This window comes from Coccinella septempunctata, chromosome 7, assembly GCF_907165205.1.
Source record: "Coccinella septempunctata chromosome 7, icCocSept1.1, whole genome shotgun sequence".
NCBI classification, from domain to species: Eukaryota; Metazoa; Arthropoda; class Insecta; order Coleoptera; family Coccinellidae; genus Coccinella; species Coccinella septempunctata.
Window position 1 is genome coordinate 7129833 of NC_058195.1, and position 22050 is coordinate 7151882.

General features: G+C 37.3%; 1 protein-coding gene and 1 non-coding gene across 4 annotated transcripts; both read right to left on the reverse strand.

Annotated features, from left to right (window-relative positions):
• Positions 1-14: 14 nt before the first annotated feature.
• LOC123318033 (protein lin-37 homolog) lies at positions 15-21681 on the reverse strand. 3 transcript variants are annotated; one of them, XM_044904702.1, is made up of 6 exons: positions 21334-21681; positions 21157-21268; positions 20542-20709; positions 511-667; positions 305-453; positions 15-248 (listed from the first exon to the last, which is right to left on the reverse strand). In XM_044904702.1, exons 1-6 carry the CDS (start codon positions 21593-21595, stop codon positions 224-226), a joined length of 873 nt encoding a protein of 290 aa, XP_044760637.1. In that variant the 5' UTR covers positions 21596-21681; the 3' UTR covers positions 15-223. The 3 variants fall into 3 exon arrangements, with proteins under 3 accessions (XP_044760637.1, XP_044760638.1, XP_044760639.1); XM_044904703.1 differs by lacking the exons at positions 21157-21268; positions 21334-21681 and adding an exon at positions 20790-21069; XM_044904704.1 differs by lacking the exons at positions 21157-21268; positions 21334-21681 and adding an exon at positions 20790-21067 and having other exon boundaries at positions 20542-20703.
• A 247-nt stretch (positions 21682-21928) lies between these two features.
• Positions 21929-22042, reverse strand: Trnal-caa. The gene is made up of 2 exons: positions 22005-22042; positions 21929-21973 (listed from the first exon to the last, which is right to left on the reverse strand). It is a non-coding gene; the product is annotated as a tRNA-Leu (tRNA).
• Positions 22043-22050: the final 8 nt, after the last annotated feature.

Genomic DNA, 22050 nt, shown 5'->3' on the forward strand with positions numbered 1-22050 from the left:
AATAAAATGCAAGGTAGGTTCTGAATATTTTTATTTCCTCGATGTACATCATTTTCATCAACGAAAAATATCGATAGATTCCAAAAGGAGGAAAAACAGAATATAAATGTTAACTTCTGAGAATTATAAAATAAAAGTTTGAATCTTCTATAACAGAAAAAATAAATATTCGTGTTTCTTTAATTCAAAGGAGTACAATCAATTGATCCTCCGCTATAACTACTCAAATCTCCATTTCTTCTCGTGCTCTGAAAAGAACAGGAATTTACACACTGTTTGGAAAATCAAAAGAACATATACTAACCTATTATATATAGTTTTCAGAATCTGAGTACTAACAGCATAGCGGCTTTCATTTTTTGCAGCGGTTTCATTCCAATGTTTCCTTACTTTAGCCCATCGTTGAAGATGATCTTTTATGAGAATATACTGCGGAACTGGTGGTGCCTCATTCTAAAAATTTAAATTTTTCAACAAATAGAGTACATTTATTGGAATCTGTCAACATACATAATCCAAATTTATATCATCCTTATTTTGTTCTTGACAAGGTAAAGGAGATGGAATTCTCTTTTGAAATTCTTCAGAAGGAGGAGGTAATCTGTTAATATCTGAAAAATTTCCATTCCAAGACTGATGTTCTGGTTCAGGAGACGATACTCTACGTCTGGTAAAAAACATTGTGTCAATTCAGCTTCTTTGATGTGTAAAATAAAGCACAAAAAATAACAAGAATGGTAACTAATAATAGGAATATTCAACAAGCGGTGTGAAGTTGGCTGACAATTTCTAGCTGACAGAATCCCGAAGATACCCGAAGCGGCGACGGCCGCCAGTGGCGTACCCCTACTATTATTTTCGCCGAAAAATCGCTTCTGCATTACGAAATGAGATTAGTAGTGGAAATAATATAAATATTTGATGTTTGGCATATATAAATTTGATAATTCGAACAATTCGTTGGAAAAATGAATTTGTTCGATATATTTTTTCGATCAATTGAACTGAAATCGTCTAGGCGCGAAGTTTAATCTATATAACTTCTATGTTTTTATCAGTTTCAAGATGAGATTTTCACTCAGATGATGGTCAACTATTCAGGATTCATAATCCGTAAAAAACTTTACTTGCACCCCTTGGAGACTACCCTTTTTCGACCCTTTTCCGTATAAAACACCGAATTCGCGATATAAAGCGGCGCAGTCAGCTGACCATAACTTCTATCTTTTTATCAGTTTCAAGATGAGATTTTCACTCAGATGATGGTCAACTATTCAGGATTCATAATCCGTAAAAAACTTTACTTGCACCCCTTGGAGACTACCCTTTTTCGACCCTTTTCCGTATAAAACACCGAATTCGCGATATAAAGCGGCGCAGTCAGCTGACCATAACTTCTATCTTTTTATCAGTTTCAAGATGAGATTTTCACTCAGACGATGGTCAACTATTCAGGATTCATAATCCGTAAAAAACTTTACTTGCACCCCTTGCACACTACCCTTTTTCCACCCTTTTCCGTATAAAACACCGAATTTGCGCTAGGAAGCGGCGCAGTCAGCTGACCATAACTTCTATGTTTTTATCAGTTTCAAGATGAGATTTTCACTCAGATGATGGTCAACTATTCGGGATTCATAATCCGTAAAAAACTTTACTTGCACCCCTTGCACACTACCCTTTTTCGACCCTTTTCCGTATAAAACACCGAATTCGCGATATAAAGCGACGCAGTCAGCTGACCATAACTTCTATTTTTTTATAAGTTTCAAGATGAGATTTTCACTCAGATGATGGTCAACTATTCAGGATTCATAATCCGTAAAAAACTTTACTTGCACCCCTTGCACACTACCCTTTTTCGACCCTTTTCCGTATAAGACACCGAATTTGCGCTAGGAAGCGGCGCAGTCAGCTGAACATAACTTCTATGTTTTTATCAGTTTCAAGATGAGATTTTCAATCGGATGATGGTCAACTATTCAGGATTCATAATCCGTAAAAAACTTTACTTGCACCCCTTGGAGACTACCCTTTTTCGACCCTTTTCCGTATAAAACACCGAATTCGCGATATAAAGCGACGCAGTCAGCTGACCATAACTTCTATTTTTTTATCAGTTTCAAGATGAGATTTTCACTCAGATGATGGTCAACTATTCAGGATTCATAATCCGTAAAAAACTTTACTTGCACCCCTTGCACACTACCCTTTTTCCACCCTTTTCCGTATAAAACACCGAATTTGCGTTAGGAAGCGGCGCAGTCAGCTGACCATAACTTCTATCTTTTTATCAGTTTCAAGATGAGATTTTCACTCAGATGATGGTCAACTATTCGGGATTCATAATCCGTAAAAAACTTTACTTGCACCCCTTGGAGACTACCCTTTTTCGACCCTTTTCCGTATAAAACACCGAATTCGCGATATAAAGCGGCGCAGTCAGCTGACCATAACTTCTATCTTTTTATCAGTTTCAAGATGAGATTTTCACTCAGATGATGGTCAACTATTCGGGATTCATAATCCGTAAAAAACTTTACTTGCACCCCTTGGAGACTACCCTTTTTCCACCCTTTTCCGTATAAAACACCGAATTTGCGCTAGGAAGCGGCGCAGTCAGCTGACCATAACTTCTATCTTTTTATCAGTTTCAAGATGAGATTTTCACTCAGATGATGGTCAACTATTCAGGATTCATAGTCCGTAAAAAACTTTACTTGCACCCCTTGCACACTACCCTTTTTCGACCCTTTTCCGTATAAAACACCGAATTCGCGATATAAAGCGGCGCAGTCAGCTGACCATAACTTCTATCTTTTTATCAGTTTCAAGATGAGATTTTCACTCAGATGATGGTCAACTATTCGGGATTCATAATCCGTAAAAAACTTTACTTGCACCCCTTGGAGACTACCCTTTTTCGACCCTTTTCCGTATAAAACACCGAATTCGCGATATAAAGCGACGCAGTCAGCTGACCATAACTTCTATTTTTTTATCAGTTTCAAGATGAGATTTTCACTCAGATGATGGTCAACTATTCAGGATTCATAATCCGTAAAAAACTTTACTTGCACCCCTTGCACACTACCCTTTTTCCACCCTTTTCCGTATAAAACACCGAATTTGCGTTAGGAAGCGGCGCAGTCAGCTGACCATAACTTCTATCTTTTTATCAGTTTCAAGATGAGATTTTCACTCAGATGATGGTCAACTATTCGGGATTCATAATCCGTAAAAAACTTTACTTGCACCCCTTGGAGACTACCCTTTTTCGACCCTTTTCCGTATAAAACACCGAATTTGCGCTAGGAAGCGCTCAGTCAGCTGACCATAACTTCTATTTTTTTTATCAGTTTCAAGATGAGATTTTCACTCAGATGATGGTCAACTATTCAGGATTCATAATCTGTAAAAAACTTTACTTGCACCCCTTGCAAACTACCCTTTTTCGACCCTTTTCTGTATAAAACACCGAATTTGCGCTAGGAAGCGCTCAGTCAGCTGACCATAACTTCTATTTTTTTATCAGTTTCAAGATGAGATTTTCACTCAGATGATGGTCAACTATTCAGGATTCATAATCTGTAAAAAACTTTACTTGCACCCCTTGCAAACTACCCTTTTTCGACCCTTTTCCGTATAAAACACCGAATTCGCGATATAAAGCGCGCAGTCAGCTGACCATAACTTCGATGTTTTTATCAGTTTCAAGATGAGATTTTCACTCAGATGATGGTCAACTATTCAGGATTCATAATCCGTAAAAAACTTTACTTGCACCCCTTGCAAACTACCCTTTTTCGACCCTTTTCCGTATAAAACACCGAATTCGCGATATAAAGCGGCGCAGTCAGCTGACCATAACTTCTATGTTTTTATCAGTTTCAAGATGAGATTTTCACTCAGATGATGGTCAACTATTCAGGATTCATAATCCGTAAAAAACTTTACTTGCACCCCTTGCAAACTACCCTTTTTCGACCCTTTTCCGTATAAAACACCGAATTTGCGCTAGGAAGCGCTCAGTCAGCTGACCATAACTTCTATTTTTTTATCAGTTTCAAGATGAGATTTTCACTCAGATGATGGTCAACTATTCAGGATTCATAATCTGTAAAAAACTTTACTTGCACCCCTTGCAAACTACCCTTTTTCGACCCTTTTCCGTATAAAACACCGAATTCGCGATATAAAGCGCGCAGTCAGCTGACCATAACTTCTATGTTTTTATCAGTTTCAAGATGAGATTTTCACTCAGATGATGGTCAACTATTCAGGATTCATAATCCGTAAAAAACTTTACTTGCACCCCTTGCAAACTACCCTTTTTCGACCCTTTTCCGTATAAAACACCGAAATCGCGCTAGGAAGCGCGCAGTCAGCTGACCATAACTTCTATCTTTTTATCAGTTTCAAGATGAGATTTTCACTCAGATGATGGTCAACTATTCGGGATTCATAATCCGTAAAAAACTTTACTTGCACCCCTTGGAGACTACCCTTTTTCGACCCTTTTCCGTATAAAACACCGAATTCGCGATATAAAGCGGCGCAGTCAGCTGACCATAACTTCTATCTTTTTATCAGTTTCAAGATGAGATTTTCACTCAGACGATGGTCAACTATTCAGGATTCATAATCCGTAAAAAACTTTACTTGCACCCCTTGCACACTACCCTTTTTCCACCCTTTTCCGTATAAAACACCGAATTTGCGCTAGGAAGCGGCGCAGTCAGCTGACCATAACTTCTATGTTTTTATCAGTTTCAAGATGAGATTTTCACTCAGATGATGGTCAACTATTCGGGATTCATAATCCGTAAAAAACTTTACTTGCACCCCTTGCACACTACCCTTTTTCGACCCTTTTCCGTATAAAACACCGAATTCGCGATATAAAGCGACGCAGTCAGCTGACCATAACTTCTATTTTTTTATCAGTTTCAAGATGAGATTTTCACTCAGATGATGGTCAACTATTCAGGATTCATAATCCGTAAAAAACTTTACTTGCACCCCTTGCACACTACCCTTTTTCGACCCTTTTCCGTATAAGACACCGAATTTGCGCTAGGAAGCGGCGCAGTCAGCTGAACATAACTTCTATGTTTTTATCAGTTTCAAGATGAGATTTTCAATCGGATGATGGTCAACTATTCAGGATTCATAATCCGTAAAAAACTTTACTTGCACCCCTTTCAAACTACCCTTTTTCGACCCTTTTCCGTATAAAACACCGAATTCGCGATATAAAGCGGCGCAGTCAGCTGACCATAACTTCTATGTTTTTATCAGTTTCAAGATGAGATTTTCACTCAGATGATGGTCAACTATTCAGGATTCATAATCCGTAAAAAACTTTACTTGCACCCCTTGCACACTACCCTTTTTCGACCCTTTTCCGTATAAGACACCGAATTTGCGCTAGGAAGCGGCGCAGTCAGCTGAACATAACTTCTATGTTTTTATCAGTTTCAAGATGAGATTTTCAATCGGATGATGGTCAACTATTCAGGATTCATAATCCGTAAAAAACTTTACTTGCACCCCTTGGAGACTACCCTTTTTCGACCCTTTTCCGTATAAAACACCGAATTCGCGATATAAAGCGGCGCAGTCAGCTGACCATAACTTCTATCTTTTTATCAGTTTCAAGATGAGATTTTCACTCAGATGATGGTCAACTATTCAGGATTCATAATCCGTAAAAAACTTTACTTGCACCCCTTGGAGACTACCCTTTTTCCACCCTTTTCCGTATAAAACACCGAATTTGCGCTAGGAAGCGGCGCAGTCAGCTGACCATAACTTCTATGTTTTTATCAGTTTCAAGATGAGATTTTCACTCAGATGATGGTCAACTATTCGGGATTCATAATCCGTAAAAAACTTTACTTGCACCCCTTGGAGACTACCCTTTTTCGACCCTTTTCCGTATAAAACACCGAATTCGCGATATAAAGCGGCGCAGTCAGCTGACCATAACTTCTATCTTTTTATCAGTTTCAAGATGAGATTTTCACTCAGATGATGGTCAACTATTCAGGATTCATAATCCGTAAAAAACTTTACTTGCACCCCTTGGAGACTACCCTTTTTCGACCCTTTTCCGTATAAAACACCGAATTCGCGATATAAAGCGGCGCAGTCAGCTGACCATAACTTCTATCTTTTTATCAGTTTCAAGATGAGATTTTCACTCAGATGATGGTCAACTATTCAGGATTCATAATCCGTAAAAAACTTTACTTGCACCCCTTGCAAACTACCCTTTTTCGACCCTTTTCCGTATAAAACACCGAAATCGCGCTAGGAAGCGCGCAGTCAGCTGACCATAACTTCTATGTTTTTATCAGTTTCAAGATGAGATTTTCACTCAGATGATGGTCAACTATTCAGGATTCATAATCCGTAAAAAACTTTACTTGCACCCCTTGCAAACTACCCTTTTTCGACCCTTTTCCGTATAAAACACCGAATTTGCGCTAGGAAGCGCGCAGTCAGCTGACCATAACTTCTATGTTTTTATCACTTTCAAGATGAGATTTTCACTCAGAAGAAGGTTGACTATTCAGGATTCATAATCCGTAAAAAACTTTACTTGCACCCCTTGCAGACTACCCTTTTTCGACCCATTTCCGTATAAAACTCTGATATATACAGATTCGATAATAAAATTGGTGCGTTATTAATTAATTAATTAATTTATATTACAATATCTCTAGATGACCACCTGCGAATTAGGAAGTTCAAAACACGTGTGCGCCTTCTTTCTATTGGATAGAAAGGGGCAATCTTGACATATCTGATTTACGACATAATGCGCTTGCTCTGAAGATGCCGCTGTGAGCTGTTTGGAATTGGAAGAAAGCTTGTCGTTTTCATGAGGATGGGTAAAACCATATACAGGGTGGGCAAAATTCTTTGTCTACTGAGGGACACTCGAAAACTATGGCAGCTAGAAGATAACGGATGACTCATTCTCGAGCTCTTTTTCAGAGAAACAAAGAACGGTGAAAACCGTTTTTCAGTTATTAGCAAAAAATTAAATTTTGACGATTTCGAAAAGTTTTCATAACTTTTTTGATCTGAAACTTGAACCATTTACAGGCCCTTTTTTAAGCAGAATCCACTGACAAGCACCAAATATCTTTTCATTTCGAAACATTAGGCGATCTTTCGTTTTTTTAAATGCAAACTTTCAATGAATTTGTCATTTTTGAATGGGAAAAAAGGTACTGTCAGTAGAGTCTACGTATAAAAGTGACTAAGAAGGTTCAAGTTTCAGATCTGTATCTTCAAACACAAAGAAGTTATGAGAACTTTACTAAATCGACAAAATCCCAATTTTTGTTCATAACTCAAAATCTAGAATAGATAGGCCGGTTCTGTTTTCAGATTTGGATGAGTTATGAAAAAAGATCTCGAGAATGTGTCATCCGTTTCTTCTAGCTGCTACTAGATCTCTAGATCCCCTCAGTAAACAACGAATTTTGCCCATCCTGTAGATTGTGAATAATTCAAAAATTTCTAATGATGGAACAAGGGAATAGACTGGTGAAAATTTTGGTACTAACTAATGGCGTAAAAAAAAAATTCAAAGGTCTTCGCTAATGCAAATAAATCTGAGATAGTTTTCGTGGCTAATAAGCTAGACAAATTATTTTATCCCTATCATTAAAAAAATCGTATAAACCGATATGTCAATAATGTTGGCAGCGTAGTAGTCAGATATACCAAGTATGTATAGGAAAATAGGCTGCGTTAAAATCTAGGCCATATGCGAAGGAAAAAAGTTCACATCAGGCAGCCGTCGCGTAAACAACAGCCGCTGATAAAATCCTATACCTACGCAAAAAAAAAGTGTTATTAGTAATCAGCCACCGACTCCGGGCATAAAAACCCGGATTGATCGAGCTATTACTAAGTAAAATTCGAAAATCGCTCCAGAGAAGGAAATATATTTTCGACAATTTAAATATTTCCGCTAATTTGTTGACCAGAATTCAATTGAAATCGAGAAATAAAGTGATTCCTTATCAGTCCAGATGGTGGATGGATCTGATAACCACTGATAGCGTGAGATAAAATAAAAATATGAATTTGACACCAGATGCCGTAAATACCCCGTCAACTGAAATAAATATGGATATACAGGAAGGTACACATTCATCTAGTGACTACAGAATGTCCTCAACAAGTGAGGAAGAATTCGTTGGATTCAGCGCTAGTGAAATAAATCAAACAAACAAAAATCAACAAAGTTGGCAAAGTATAGGACGTACAACGAAGAAAAGGAAAATTAATAATTCAAAAAATTATGAAATCCCAACACATAATAGATTCAGCAGTCTGAATGAAGATAAAGAAGAGAGTAATAAAGCAGATAAACCAATCACCAAGGATCCTCGCCCTCCGCCCATTTTTGTTTACGGAGTTAATAATTACAATGAGATGATCTCCATCATGAGTGAAATCCTTCAAATGGATCAATTCACCACAAAAACCCTAGCTGACAATACTGTGAAAGTGAATTGTCTAACTGTTGAAGGTTATAGAAAACTTATTCACCACATGAGGAATAATAATATAATACACCACACGTATCAACCAAAGCAGGAAAGAGCATTCAGAGTTGTTATAAAAAATGTCCATTACACAACAAATGTTGAGGATATCAAGCTGGAACTCTCCAAAGAAGGACACACAGTAAGAAATATTCACAATGGAAAAAGTAGGATAACAAAAGAACCTCTGAATTTATTTTTCGTTGATCTTGAACCAGCCCTGAACAACAAAGAAATTTACAAGATACATGGCATACAGAACAGGTTAGTGACAATCGAACCACCAAAAAAAGTGAAAGGACTAATTCAGTGCATGAGATGTCAACAATATGGTCATACTAAAACCTATTGCAATAGGCCATATGCATGTGTGAAGTGTGGTGGGGAGCACAATACGGCACATTGCAAAAAAAGCAACAATACCCCAGCAAAATGTGTATTATGTAATGGTCCGCATCCAGCGAACTATAGAGGGTGTCAATTTTATCATGACCTAGTCAAGAAACCTGACAACGATAATAATAGGTTGAACATACAAAAAACATCATTCAACAACAAACATATGGATAATCAATTACCAACACAACAGCCGCAGAAAATGAATTACGCTGAAGCTCTACGCAAAAATAACAAAACTACAACACAAAATGAAGAAAACAGTTCAACAATACTAAGTACCTTTTAAACAGAATTTAAAGGCATGTTTCAGCAATTAATGCAACAAAATAGCATGATCTTGAGCATGCTCTCAACGCTGATCAACAAAATTCATTAAACTAATTAGAATAGCTCAATGGAATGCCAACGGACTCTTGCAACACAAGAATGAAGTTGAAACTTTTTTACAACACAACTTTATCGACATCCTCCTCATAAGTGAGTCACATTTCACTGATAGGTCATACTTCAACATACCAAATTACATCACCTACTCTACCAACCACCCAGACAACACAGCACACGGCGGAACAGCAATTCTAATTAAAAACACAATAAGCCACTATGTAATGCCAGAATACAAAGTTGATCACCTTCAAGCTACTTCGGTCAAAGTAAGAATGTTCTCCTATGAATTGACAATATCAGCTGTCTATTGTCCCCCTAAACACAATCTGAAAATTAACCACTATAGAGATTTCTTTACCACATTAGGCACAAAATTCTTTGTCGGAGGAGATTTTAACAGTAAGAATACTCTCTGGGGCTCACGATTAACCACCACCAAGGGACGAGAGCTGGCCAAATTGTTGCATGAAAAAAACTACTCCTTCTTGTCTACTGAAAGTCCTACATACTGGCCCAGTGATCCGAATAAAACCCCTGATCTACTAGATTTTTTTATAACAAATGGAATAGCTTCATCATATATGGATGTATGTTCAAGCTATGACTTATCATCAGATCATACTCCAGTAATAGCGTCACTGAGCACCTTGATAATCAATAAAAAGTCTCCACCAAAACTACATAATCGTAAAACCAACTGGGTTGAATACCGCAAATTAATTCATGAGCGGGTCTCTCTTTCCTTGAGACTGAAGGAAAAAAAAGAAATCGAAGAAGCACTTGATTCATTTACAACTATTCTTAAGGATGCAGCCATCCAAAGTACTCCAAGAAGTTGCAATGACAACAAACCAGAACCAATACCATTAGAAATTAAAAAGCTCATTGCTGAAAAACGCAAAATAAGATCTAGATGGCAAAACACACATGCTCCTGCAGGCAAAACAGCATTCAATAATATAAGCAATAAACTTAAAAATAGGCTAAGAGAATTGAAGGAAGAATCATTCAATATATATATCACCGGATTGAACCGATACGACAACTCAATATGGAGACCTATAAAATCCAAGGTAAAGCCAACAGAACAAAATGTTCCAGTGAAAAACTCAACTGAAACCAATGCTAGATGGGCTAGAAGCGAAAAAGAAAAGGCGAAATTGTTTGCACATTACCTGACAGAGGTATTTTAACCAAATGACCAGGTCATTGATGAAATTGTTGAGGAAAATATTTCTTACATCCCTACAGAAACTCAAAATATAAAGTTCTTAACACCTAAAGAAGTATACAAAGAAATCACTCATCTGAACCTTAAAAAGGCACCAGGTATTGATGGAATAACTGCAAAGATGATCAAAGAACTGCCTAGAAAAGGGATTGTCATGGTAACCTACATCTTTAATGCTATATTGAGACTCGGGCACTGGCCCAGATCACTGAAAACATCAGAAGTACTCATGATACTGAAACCGGGCAAGAATCCACACGAAGTGACATCATATCGACCCATAAGCCTTCTGCCAATAATCTCGAAAATATTGGAAAGATTATTACTTCAGAGAATAAACGCCGAAATTCCCATAGATCATTGGATTCCTTCACATCAATTCGGATTCAGACAAGGTCACTCAACTGTTCAACAAACGCATCGTATAACGCAAACCATAAACCAAGCGTTTGAAAAGAAGCTATACTGTACTTCTGGATGTGAGTCAAGCGTTCGATAAAGTATGGCATTCAGGACTCCTATTCAAGATAAGAAATATTCTTCCTCTAAAATTCTTCAATATACTGAATTCATACCTTACAAACAGACAGTTTAGAACTAGAGTAGGGCATGAAGTATCAGATTATTGTCCCATTCAAGCTGGAGTCCCACAAGGAAGCGTGCTGGGCCCGTTCCTTTACCTACTTTATACCTCGGATCTACCAATAACAGCTCACACTACAACAGGAACATTTGCTGACGACACAACAATAATGGCAGCACATGAAGACCCAGCAACAGCGACTAAACTAGTACAAGAACACCTAGACAAATTACAAATCTGGATGAAAAAGTGGAAAATAAAAATAAATGAAACCAAATCAAAACAAGTAGACTTTACACTGAGAAAGCAACATTGTCCTCCAATCAAATTGAACAACATAATAATTCCACAAGCTACATCAGCAAAATACCTAGGCTTTCATCTAGACACTAGACTAACCTGGAGGGAACATATTATCAAAAAAAGAAAACAAATTGACCTGAAAGTCAGGGAAATTAATTGGCTCATCGGAAGAAAATCCAAGTTACCACTTACAAACAAAATATTGTTGTATAAAACTATCATCACCCCAATATGGACATACGGGATAGAAATCTGGGGATGCGCAAGCAAATCCAGCATAGCTCTGATCCAAAGAACGCAATCGAAAATACTTCGCATGATGGCCAACGCCCCATGGTATGTGTCCAACCAGACTTTACATGAAGACCTAAATATACCATACGTTGAAGAAGTCATCAAGCATAGAAGCAAACATCACCACGCAAGAATGGAAAACTACTCAAATATTTTACTCCAACCCTTACTGGCAAACACCTTATCAAGAAGATTGAAGAGACATTGGCCAGCTGATTTAATGGAATAATGAGATTCTCTCACTGGAGATAATCTCCCCGCTCTATTCAAGTCACTTGACTACTTGTTAACACATTAACTTATAGAATATTATTCTGATTGTTAGTAATTATTGAGATTAATAAAAAAAAATATGCGAAGGAAACAATTATGGTTGCAAATAATTCATTATCCTCATTTAGAGAATTACAAATTCATTTTTCGTTTAATTTTAGCCAATAATTTCGTGTGTCAGAGGAGTAGAGTAGAGAGAGATGCAAAAGAGAGAATTTTGTTAAGAAACTTTGGAGTATAAAAGGAAAACTATTTTTGAATCAAAAAAATCTCCAATAAAATCAGTGAACTTGGAGTCTATCAAATCGGATGCATAACTGTGAGGAAAATTAAATCCGAAGCGATTGCATACAAGGACAGAAATGAAGATGATATAATAGATTTGATAAAAAGGCAAATAGATCACGGAGAATACATTCAAGAAGTTTGTTTGCCATTCAACGTAAAACTTTAGAGCAAAGAATTGTTCGGCGTAATTGAAAACGAGTCGAAAAATGAACTCCCAATTTTATATGTTCGTCGTTGTTAGAAAGCCCAAATTTCTTGAAAGAATGAAGAGAGTATTTTTGTATTGTATTTCTCGTTTTCGAAATGATATCTTCGCATCATTTCGTGAAGAAATATTTTAAAATCTTCAATGATTTTAGACAGGGCCGCCGTCAGGACCGGAAAACATTCTGGGGGCAGCAAAACAGTTCTTTAACGATACCAATTTTTAATACAAAATTTTTTTTTTCTTCAAAATCGAAAAGAAGAACATTATTAATTATTAAAGTGAAATCGAAAACGCGGCTTTTTACGCTTGGTCGCCAAGCAATTCACATATATTCTCAAAGTACCGAATGAAATGTTTTTCAACCAGAAACAAGGGGAATACCGTCAGATGGAAAACGATCAAAGATGCCGCATTCTACTCATAAATAACCCTTTACAATAGTACATCGTGTTTATAAGAATTGAGACTGTTGAAGATTTTCATATATCTCTATATCTGTGGAGTTTATAATTTAAAATTTTCAAACGTTTTACTGCATATATTTTACTGTATGATACTGACGCAGGCGTTGTTAGTAGATATATGGCCCACTCTTTTGTATTCCTTTTTTCTTATCTTTTACCCATCCTCATGAAAACGACAAGCTTTCTTCCAATTCCAAACGGCTAACAGCGGCATCTTCAAAGCAAGCGCATTATGTCGTAAATCAGATATGTCAAGATTGCCCCTTTCTATCCAATAGAAAGAAGGCGCACACGTGTTTTGAACTTCCTAATTCGCAGGTGGTCATCTAGAGATATTGTAATATAAATTAATTAATTAATTAATAACGCACCAATTTTATTATCGAATCTGTATATATCAGAGTTTTATACGGAAATGGGTCGAAAAAGGGTAGTCTGCAAGGGGTGCAAGTAAAGTTTTTTACGGATTATGAATCCTGAATAGTTGACCATCATCTGAGTGAAAATCTCATCTTGAAACTGATAAAAAAATAGAAGTTATGGTCAGCTGACTGAGCGCTTCCTAGCGCAAATTCGGTGTTTTATACGGAAAAGGGTCGAAAAAGGGTAGTTTGCAAGGGGTGCAAGTAAAGTTTTTTACAGATTATGAATCCTGAATAGTTGACCATCATCTGAGTGAAAATCTCATCTTGAAACTGATAAAAAAATAGATGTTATGGTCAGCTGACTGAGCGCTTCCTAGCGCAAATTCGGTGTTTTATACGGAAAAGGGTCGAAAAAGGGTAGTTTGCAAGGGGTGCAAGTAAAGTTTTTTACAGATTATGAATCCTGAATAGTTGACCATCATCTGAGTGAAAATCTCATCTTGAAACTGATAAAAACATAGAAGTTATGGTCAGCTGACTGCGCGCTTCCTAGCGCGAATTCGGTGTTTTATACGGAAAAGGGTCGAAAAAGGGTAGTTTGCAAGGGGTGCAAGTAAAGTTTTTTACGGATTATGAATCCTGAATAGTTGACCATCATCTGAGTGAAAATCTCATCTTGAAACTGATAAAAACATAGAAGTTATGGTCAGCTGACTGCGCCGCTTTATATCGCGAATTCGGTGTTTTATACGGAAAAGGGTCGAAAAAGGGTAGTTTGAAAGGGGTGCAAGTAAAGTTTTTTACAGATTATGAATCCTGAATAGTTGACCATCATCTGAGTGAAAATCTCATCTTGAAACTGATAAAAAAATAGATGTTATGGTCAGCTGACTGCGCCGCTTTATATCGCGAATTCGGTGTTTTATGCGGAAAAGGGTCGAAAAAGGGTAGTTTGAAAGGGGTGCAAGTAAAGTTTTTTACGGATTATGAATCCTGAATAGTTGACCATCATCTGAGTGAAAATCTCATCTTGAAACTGATAAAAACATAGAAGTTATGGTCAGCTGACTGCGCGCTTCCTAGCGCGAATTCGGTGTTTTATACGGAAAAGGGTCGAAAAAGGGTAGTTTGCAAGGGGTGCAAGTAAAGTTTTTTACAGATTATGAATCCTGAATAGTTGACCATCATCTGAGTGAAAATCTCATCTTGAAACTGATAAAAAAATAGAAGTTATGGTCAGCTGACTGAGCGCTTCCTAGCGCAAATTCGGTGTTTTATACGGAAAAGGGTCGAAAAAGGGTAGTTTGCAAGGGGTGCAAGTAAAGTTTTTTACAGATTATGAATCCTGAATAGTTGACCATCATCTGAGTGAAAATCTCATCTTGAAACTGATAAAAACATAGAAGTTATGGTCAGCTGACTGCGCCGCTTCCTAACGCAAATTCGGTGTTTTATACGGAAAAGGGTGGAAAAAGGGTAGTGTGCAAGGGGTGCAAGTAAAGTTTTTTACGGATTATGAATCCTGAATAGTTGACCATCATCTGAGTGAAAATCTCATCTTGAAACTGATAAAAACATAGAAGTTATGGTCAGCTGACTGCGCCGCTTTATATCGCGAATTCGGTGTTTTATACGGAAAAGGGTCGAAAAAGGGTAGTTTGCAAGGGGTGCAAGTAAAGTTTTTTACAGATTATGAATCCTGAATAGTTGACCATCATCTGAGTGAAAATCTCATCTTGAAACTGATAAAAAAATAAATAGATGTTATGGTCAGCTGACTGCGCCGCTTTATATCGCGAATTCGGTGTTTTATGCGGAAAAGGGTCGAAAAAGGGTAGTTTGAAAGGGGTGCAAGTAAAGTTTTTTACGGATTATGAATCCTGAATAGTTGACCATCATCTGAGTGAAAATCTCATCTTGAAACTGATAAAAACATAGAAGTTATGGTCAGCTGACTGCGCGCTTCCTAGCGCGAATTCGGTGTTTTATACGGAAAAGGGTCGAAAAAGGGTAGTTTGCAAGGGGTGCAAGTAAAGTTTTTTACAGATTATGAATCCTGAATAGTTGACCATCATCTGAGTGAAAATCTCATCTTGAAACTGATAAAAACATAGAAGTTATGGTCAGCTGACTGCGCGCTTCCTAGCGCGAATTCGGTGTTTTATACGGAAAAGGGTCGAAAAAGGGTAGTTTGCAAGGGGTGCAAGTAAAGTTTTTTACGGATTATGAATCCTGAATAGTTGACCATCATCTGAGTGAAAATCTCATCTTGAAACTGATAAAAACATAGAAGTTATGGTCAGCTGACTGCGCCGCTTTATATCGCGAATTCGGTGTTTTATACGGAAAAGGGTCGAAAAAGGGTAGTTTGAAAGGGGTGCAAGTAAAGTTTTTTACAGATTATGAATCCTGAATAGTTGACCATCATCTGAGTGAAAATCTCATCTTGAAACTGATAAAAAAATAAATAGATGTTATGGTCAGCTGACTGAGCGCTTCCTAGCGCAAATTCGGTGTTTTATACGGAAAAGGGTCGAAAAAGGGTAGTTTGCAAGGGGTGCAAGTAAAGTTTTTTACAGATTATGAATCCTGAATAGTTGACCATCATCTGAGTGAAAATCTCATCTTGAAACTGATAAAAACATAGAAGTTATGGTCAGCTGACTGCGCGCTTCCTAGCGCGAATTCGGTGTTTTATACGGAAAAGGGTCGAAAAAGGGTAGTTTGCAAGGGGTGCAAGTAAAGTTTTTTACGGATTATGAATCCTGAATAGTTGACCATCATCTGAGTGAAAATCTCATCTTGAAACTGATAAAAACATAGAAGTTATGGTCAGCTGACTGCGCGCTTCCTAGCGCGAATTCGGTGTTTTATACGGAAAAGGGTCGAAAAAGGGTAGTTTGCAAGGGGTGCAAGTAAAGTTTTTTACAGATTATGAATCCTGAATAGTTGACCATCATCTGAGTGAAAATCTCATCTTGAAACTGATAAAAACATAGAAGTTATGGTCAGCTGACTGAGCGCTTCCTAGCGCAAATTCGGTGTTTTATACGGAAAAGGGTCGAAAAAGGGTAGTTTGCAAGAGGTGCAAGTAAAGTTTTTTACGGATTATGAATCCTGAATAGTTGACCATCATCTGAGTGAAAATCTCATCTTGAAACTGATAAAAACATAGAAGTTATGGTCAGCTGACTGCGCCGCTTTATATCGCGAATTCGGTGTTTTATACGGAAAAGGGTCGAAAAAGGGTAGTTTGAAAGGGGTGCAAGTAAAGTTTTTTACGGATTATGAATCGTGAATAGTTGACCATCATCTGAGTGAAAATCTCATCTTGAAACTGATAAAAAAATAGATGTTATGGTCAGCTGACTGAGCGCTTCCTAGCGCAAATTCGGTGTTTTATACGGAAAAGGGTCGAAAAAGGGTAGTTTGCAAGGGGTGCAAGTAAAGTTTTTTACAGATTATGAATCCTGAATAGTTGACCATCATCTGAGTGAAAATCTCATCTTGAAACTGATAAAAACATAGAAGTTATGGTCAGCTAACTGCGCCGCTTTATATCGCGAATTCGGTGTTTTATACAGAAAAGGGTCGAAAAAGGGTAGTTTGAAAGGGGTGCAAGTAAAGTTTTTTACAGATTATGAATCCTGAATAGTTGACCATCATCTGAGTGAAAATCTCATCTTGAAACTGATAAAAACATAGAAGTTATGGTCAGCTGACTGCGCCGCTTTATATCGCGAATTCGGTGTTTTATACGGAAAAGGGTCGAAAAAGGGTAGTTTGAAAGGGGTGCAAGTAAAGTTTTTTACGGATTATGAATCCTGAATAGTTGACCATCATCTGAGTGAAAATCTCATCTTGAAACTGATAAAAAAATAGAAGTTAAGGTCAGCTGACTGAGCGCTTCCTAGCGCAAATTCGGTGTTTTATACGGAAAAGGGTCGAAAAAGGGTAGTTTGCAAGGGGTGCAAGTAAAGTTTTTTACAGATTATGAATCCTGAATAGTTGACCATCATCTGAGTGAAAATCTCATCTTGAAACTGATAAAAAAATAGAAGTTATGGTCAGCTGACTGAGCGCTTCCTAGCGCAAATTCGGTGTTTTATACGGAAAAGGGTCGAAAAAGGGTAGTTTGCAAGGGGTGCAAGTGAAGTTTTTTACAGATTATGAATCCTGAATAGTTGACCATCATCTGAGTGAAAATCTCATCTTGAAACTGATAAAAAAATAGAATTTATGGTCAGCTGACTGAGCGCTTCCTAGCGCAAATTCGGTGTTTTATACGGAAAAGGGTCGAAAAAGGGTAGTTTGCAAGGGGTGCAAGTAAAGTTTTTTACAGATTATGAATCCTGAATAGTTGATCATCATCTGAGTGAAAATCTCATCTTGAAACTGATAAAAAAATAGAAGTTATGGTCAGCTGACTGAGCGCTTCCTAGCGCAAATTCGGTGTTTTATACGGAAAAGGGTCGAAAAAGGGTAGTTTGCAAGGGGTGCAAGTAAAGTTTTTTACAGATTATGAATCCTGAATAGTTGACCATCATCTGAGTGAAAATCTCATCTTGAAACTGATAAAAAAATAGAAGTTATGGTCAGCTGACTGAGCGCTTCCTAGCGCAAATTCGGTGTTTTATACGGAAAAGGGTCGAAAAAGGGTAGTTTGCAAGGGGTGCAAGTAAAGTTTTTTACGGATTATGAATCCTGAATAGTTGACCATCATCTGAGTGAAAATCTCATCTTGAAACTGATAAAAACATAGAAGTTATGGTCAGCTGACTGCGCCGCTTTATATCGCGAATTCGGTGTTTTATACGGAAAAGGGTCGAAAAAGGGTAGTTTGCAAGGGGTGCAAGTAAAGTTTTTTACGGATTATGAATCCTGAATAGTTGACCATCATCTGAGTGAAAATCTCATCTTGAAACTGATAAAAACATAGAAGTTATGGTCAGCTGACTGCGCGCTTTATATCGCGAATTCGGTGTTTTATACGGAAAAGGGTCGAAAAAGGGTAGTTTGCAAGGGGTGCAAGTAAAGTTTTTTACAGATTATGAATCCTGAATAGTTGACCATCATCTGAGTGAAAATCTCATCTTGAAACTGATAAAAAAATAGAAGTTATGGTCAGCTGACTGAGCGCTTCCTAGCGCAAATTCGGTGTTTTATACGGAAAAGGGTCGAAAAAGGGTAGTTTGCAAGGGGTGCAAGTAAAGTTTTTTACGGATTATGAATCCTGAATAGTTGACCATCATCTGAGTGAAAATCTCATCTTGAAACTGATAAAAACATAGAAGTTATGGTCAGCTGACTGCGCCGCTTTATATCGCGAATTCGGTGTTTTATACGGAAAAGGGTCGAAAAAGGGTAGTTTGAAAGGGGTGCAAGTAAAGTTTTTTACAGATTATGAATCCTGAATAGTTGACCATCATCTGAGTGAAAATCTCATCTTGAAACTGATAAAAACATAGAAGTTATGGTCAGCTGACTGAGCGCTTCCTAGCGCAAATTCGGTGTTTTATACGGAAAAGGGTCGAAAAAGGGTAGTTTGCAAGGGGTGCAAGTGAAGTTTTTTACAGATTATGAATCCTGAATAGTTGACCATCATCTGAGTGAAAATCTCATCTTGAAACTGATAAAAAAATAGAATTTATGGTCAGCTGACTGAGCGCTTCCTAGCGCAAATTCGGTGTTTTATACGGAAAAGGGTCGAAAAAGGGTAGTTTGCAAGGGGTGCAAGTAAAGTTTTTTACAGATTATGAATCCTGAATAGTTGACCATCATCTGAGTGAAAATCTCATCTTGAAACTGATAAAAAAATAGAAGTTATGGTCAGCTGACTGAGCGCTTCCTAGCGCAAATTCGGTGTTTTATACGGAAAAGGGTCGAAAAAGGGTAGTTTGCAAGGGGTGCAAGTAAAGTTTTTTACGGATTATGAATCCTGAATAGTTGACCATCATCTGAGTGAAAATCTCATCTTGAAGCTGATAAAAACATAGAAGTTATGGTCAGCTGACTGCGCGCTTCCTAGCGCGAATTCGGTGTTTTATACGGAAAAGGGTCGAAAAAGGGTAGTTTGCAAGGGGTGCAAGAAAAGTTTTTTACGAATTATGAATCCTGAATAGTTGACCATCATCTGAGTGAAAATCTCATCTTGAAACTGATAAAAACATAGAAGTTATGGTCAGCTGACTGCGCCGCTTTATATCGCGAATTCGGTGTTTTATACGGAAAAGGGTCGAAAAAGGGTAGTTTGCAAGGGGTGCAAGTAAAGTTTTTTACGGATTATGAATCCTGAATAGTTGTCCATCATCTGAGTGAAAATCTCATCTTGAAACTGATAAAAACATAGAAGTTATGGTCAGCTGACTGCGCCGCTTTATATCGCGAATTCGGTGTTTTATACGGAAAAGGGTCGAAAAAGGGTAGTTTGCAAGGGGTGCAAGTAAAGTTTTTTACAGATTATGAATCCTGAATAGTTGACCATCATCTGAGTGAAAATCTCATCTTGAAACTGATAAAAAAATAGAAGTTATGGTCAGCTGACTGAGCGCTTCCTAGCGCAAATTCGGTGTTTTATACGGAAAAGGGTCGAAAAAGGGTAGTTTGCAAGGGGTGCAAGTAAAGTTTTTTACGGATTATGAATCCTGAATAGTTGACCATCATCTGAGTGAAAATCTCATCTTGAAACTGATAAAAACATAGAAGTTATGGTCAGCTGACTGCGCCGCTTTATATCGCGAATTCGGTGTTTTATACGGAAAAGGGTCGAAAAAGGGTAGTTTGCAAGGGGTGCAAGTAAAGTTTTTTACGGATTATGAATCCTGAATAGTTGACCATCATCTGAGTGAAAATCTCATCTTGAAACTGATAAAAACATAGAAGTTATATAGATTAAACTTCGCGCCTAGACGATTTCAGTTCAATTGATCGAAAAATTATATCGAACAAATTCATTTTTCCAACGAATTGTTCGAATTATCAAATTTATATATGCCAAACATCAAATATTTATATTATTTCCACTACTAATCTCATTTCGTAATGCAGAAGCGATTTTTCGGCGAAAATAATAGTAGGGGTACGCCACTGGCGGCCGTCGCCGCTTCGGGTATCTTCGGGATTCTGTCAGCTAGAAATTGTCAGCCAACTTCACACCGCTTATTCAACACATACTTCACAACAGCCTGGGGGTTTCTAGGTTGGTTCTTCATCCAAGCCCTACATATAGGATACAAGGGAGTGTCTTCTTCAAACTGAGCCAAATCTACACTTCGATCAAATAATTTCATAACATATGTATGATGGTAAGGAGTTGGAGGGTTATCTTTCCGTTTTCTGAAACTAAAATAGTTAGAATTTGAAAAAAGATATATTCTTCAGGAATTCATCTTCCTGATATTCGCTAAAACGACATTTCATACCTTTTACGATAGGAGTTATCATCAGAAGAACTCTGATCAGAATCACTTTGTTCTGTCAACTGTTTTAAAACGCTATTCAAACGGCCTTTTGCCATTAAGTAATCATTTCCACCAGTATTTTCTTCTTTAACTTCGACTTTAATAGGATTTGCATCTGCATACTTTCTTTTCTTGGTTATTTTCATCTTTTTTCAGTTTCAAATGATTTATTTGGAAGTAATAATCACAGATAACTGAGATGTTGATGTTTGTTTCTGTTTTGACAGCTTTGTTTGTTTTGAAAAATTAGATCACAGAACATGACGCTGATCATAGATGAAGGCAGAGACAAGAGAACTCTTTATTATTTTACATAGAATAATATTACCTGTTTGTTGGTGTCATATTTTGTTCATCCCTAGCTTCTTGGCCTACAAATATTCCAGGTAGATTTTGAGACGGAATAACATTTCGTTTCAAAAATCTCTTACCAGGCTTATCTGAAAATGATATTCAGAATGAAAAACTTCATTAGTAAAAGTCGTAAGATTTATGATAAACTTACGATTTTTAAAAAAGTCTTCTTTAGTGAAATGGAGCGAACAAACTTTCATATGCTTGGACAAAGTTTTCTTAACTTTTAGAATATAGATCCAAGCTTGTCGTCTGTCCATATATACTTCCGAACCTGATCTGGTTCTCACCAGTACTTTTCGTTCATTCTCTTGTGGAAAATTATGAAAACTAATACCCTTACACGAAGGTCGTTGTCCCCAAGATTTACACGTAGGGACGCTACAACAGTAACTGGAAATGCAGCCACTCATTACTGGTAAATAAATGAAAGGATTCTAACAAATTTTAAATGCGAATACGATTTAAAACACCAAAATCACCGATTTACGTTGTAAACAAACCTGTATAACCTTCTAGTTACAAAAACTGTCGCCAGGTGTCCTGTCATTTGTTTTTTGCTCAGAACATAGAAATAGAATAACTATTCTTAATATGGTAGACTTCTTTTTTTTGGTATCCTCTTTCTTCTAAATGAAGGAAAGGAATTGATAAATTAATCGTTTTCTTAAAATAAAAATTAACAATTAAAGCATATTTCGCTGACTAAATTTTTTTAATGAAAATATACATTTGGCAAAAAGTTATGTCAGAAGTGGGATTCGAACCCACGCCCTCAGAGAGGACCAGAACGCCCTATAACCTGGGAAACAGGCAAGTAACCTTGAGTCTGGCGCCTTAGACCGCTCGGCCATCCTGACATTGCTTA

Bases quoted from the DNA above. Each gene is read 5' to 3' on its own strand.
- LOC123318033 (XM_044904702.1), bottom strand. From the start codon at position 21,595: ATGAGTGGCTGCATTTCCAGTTACTGTTGTAGCGTCCCTACGTGTAAA. The intron at 454-510 runs GTATGTTGACAG...TTAAATTTTTAG, and splicing joins ATGATATAAATTTGGATTAT to AATGAGGCACCACCAGTTCC. The intron at 249-304 runs GTTAGTATATGT...TGTTCTTTTCAG, and splicing joins CTGAAAACTATATATAATAG to AGCACGAGAAGAAATGGAGA.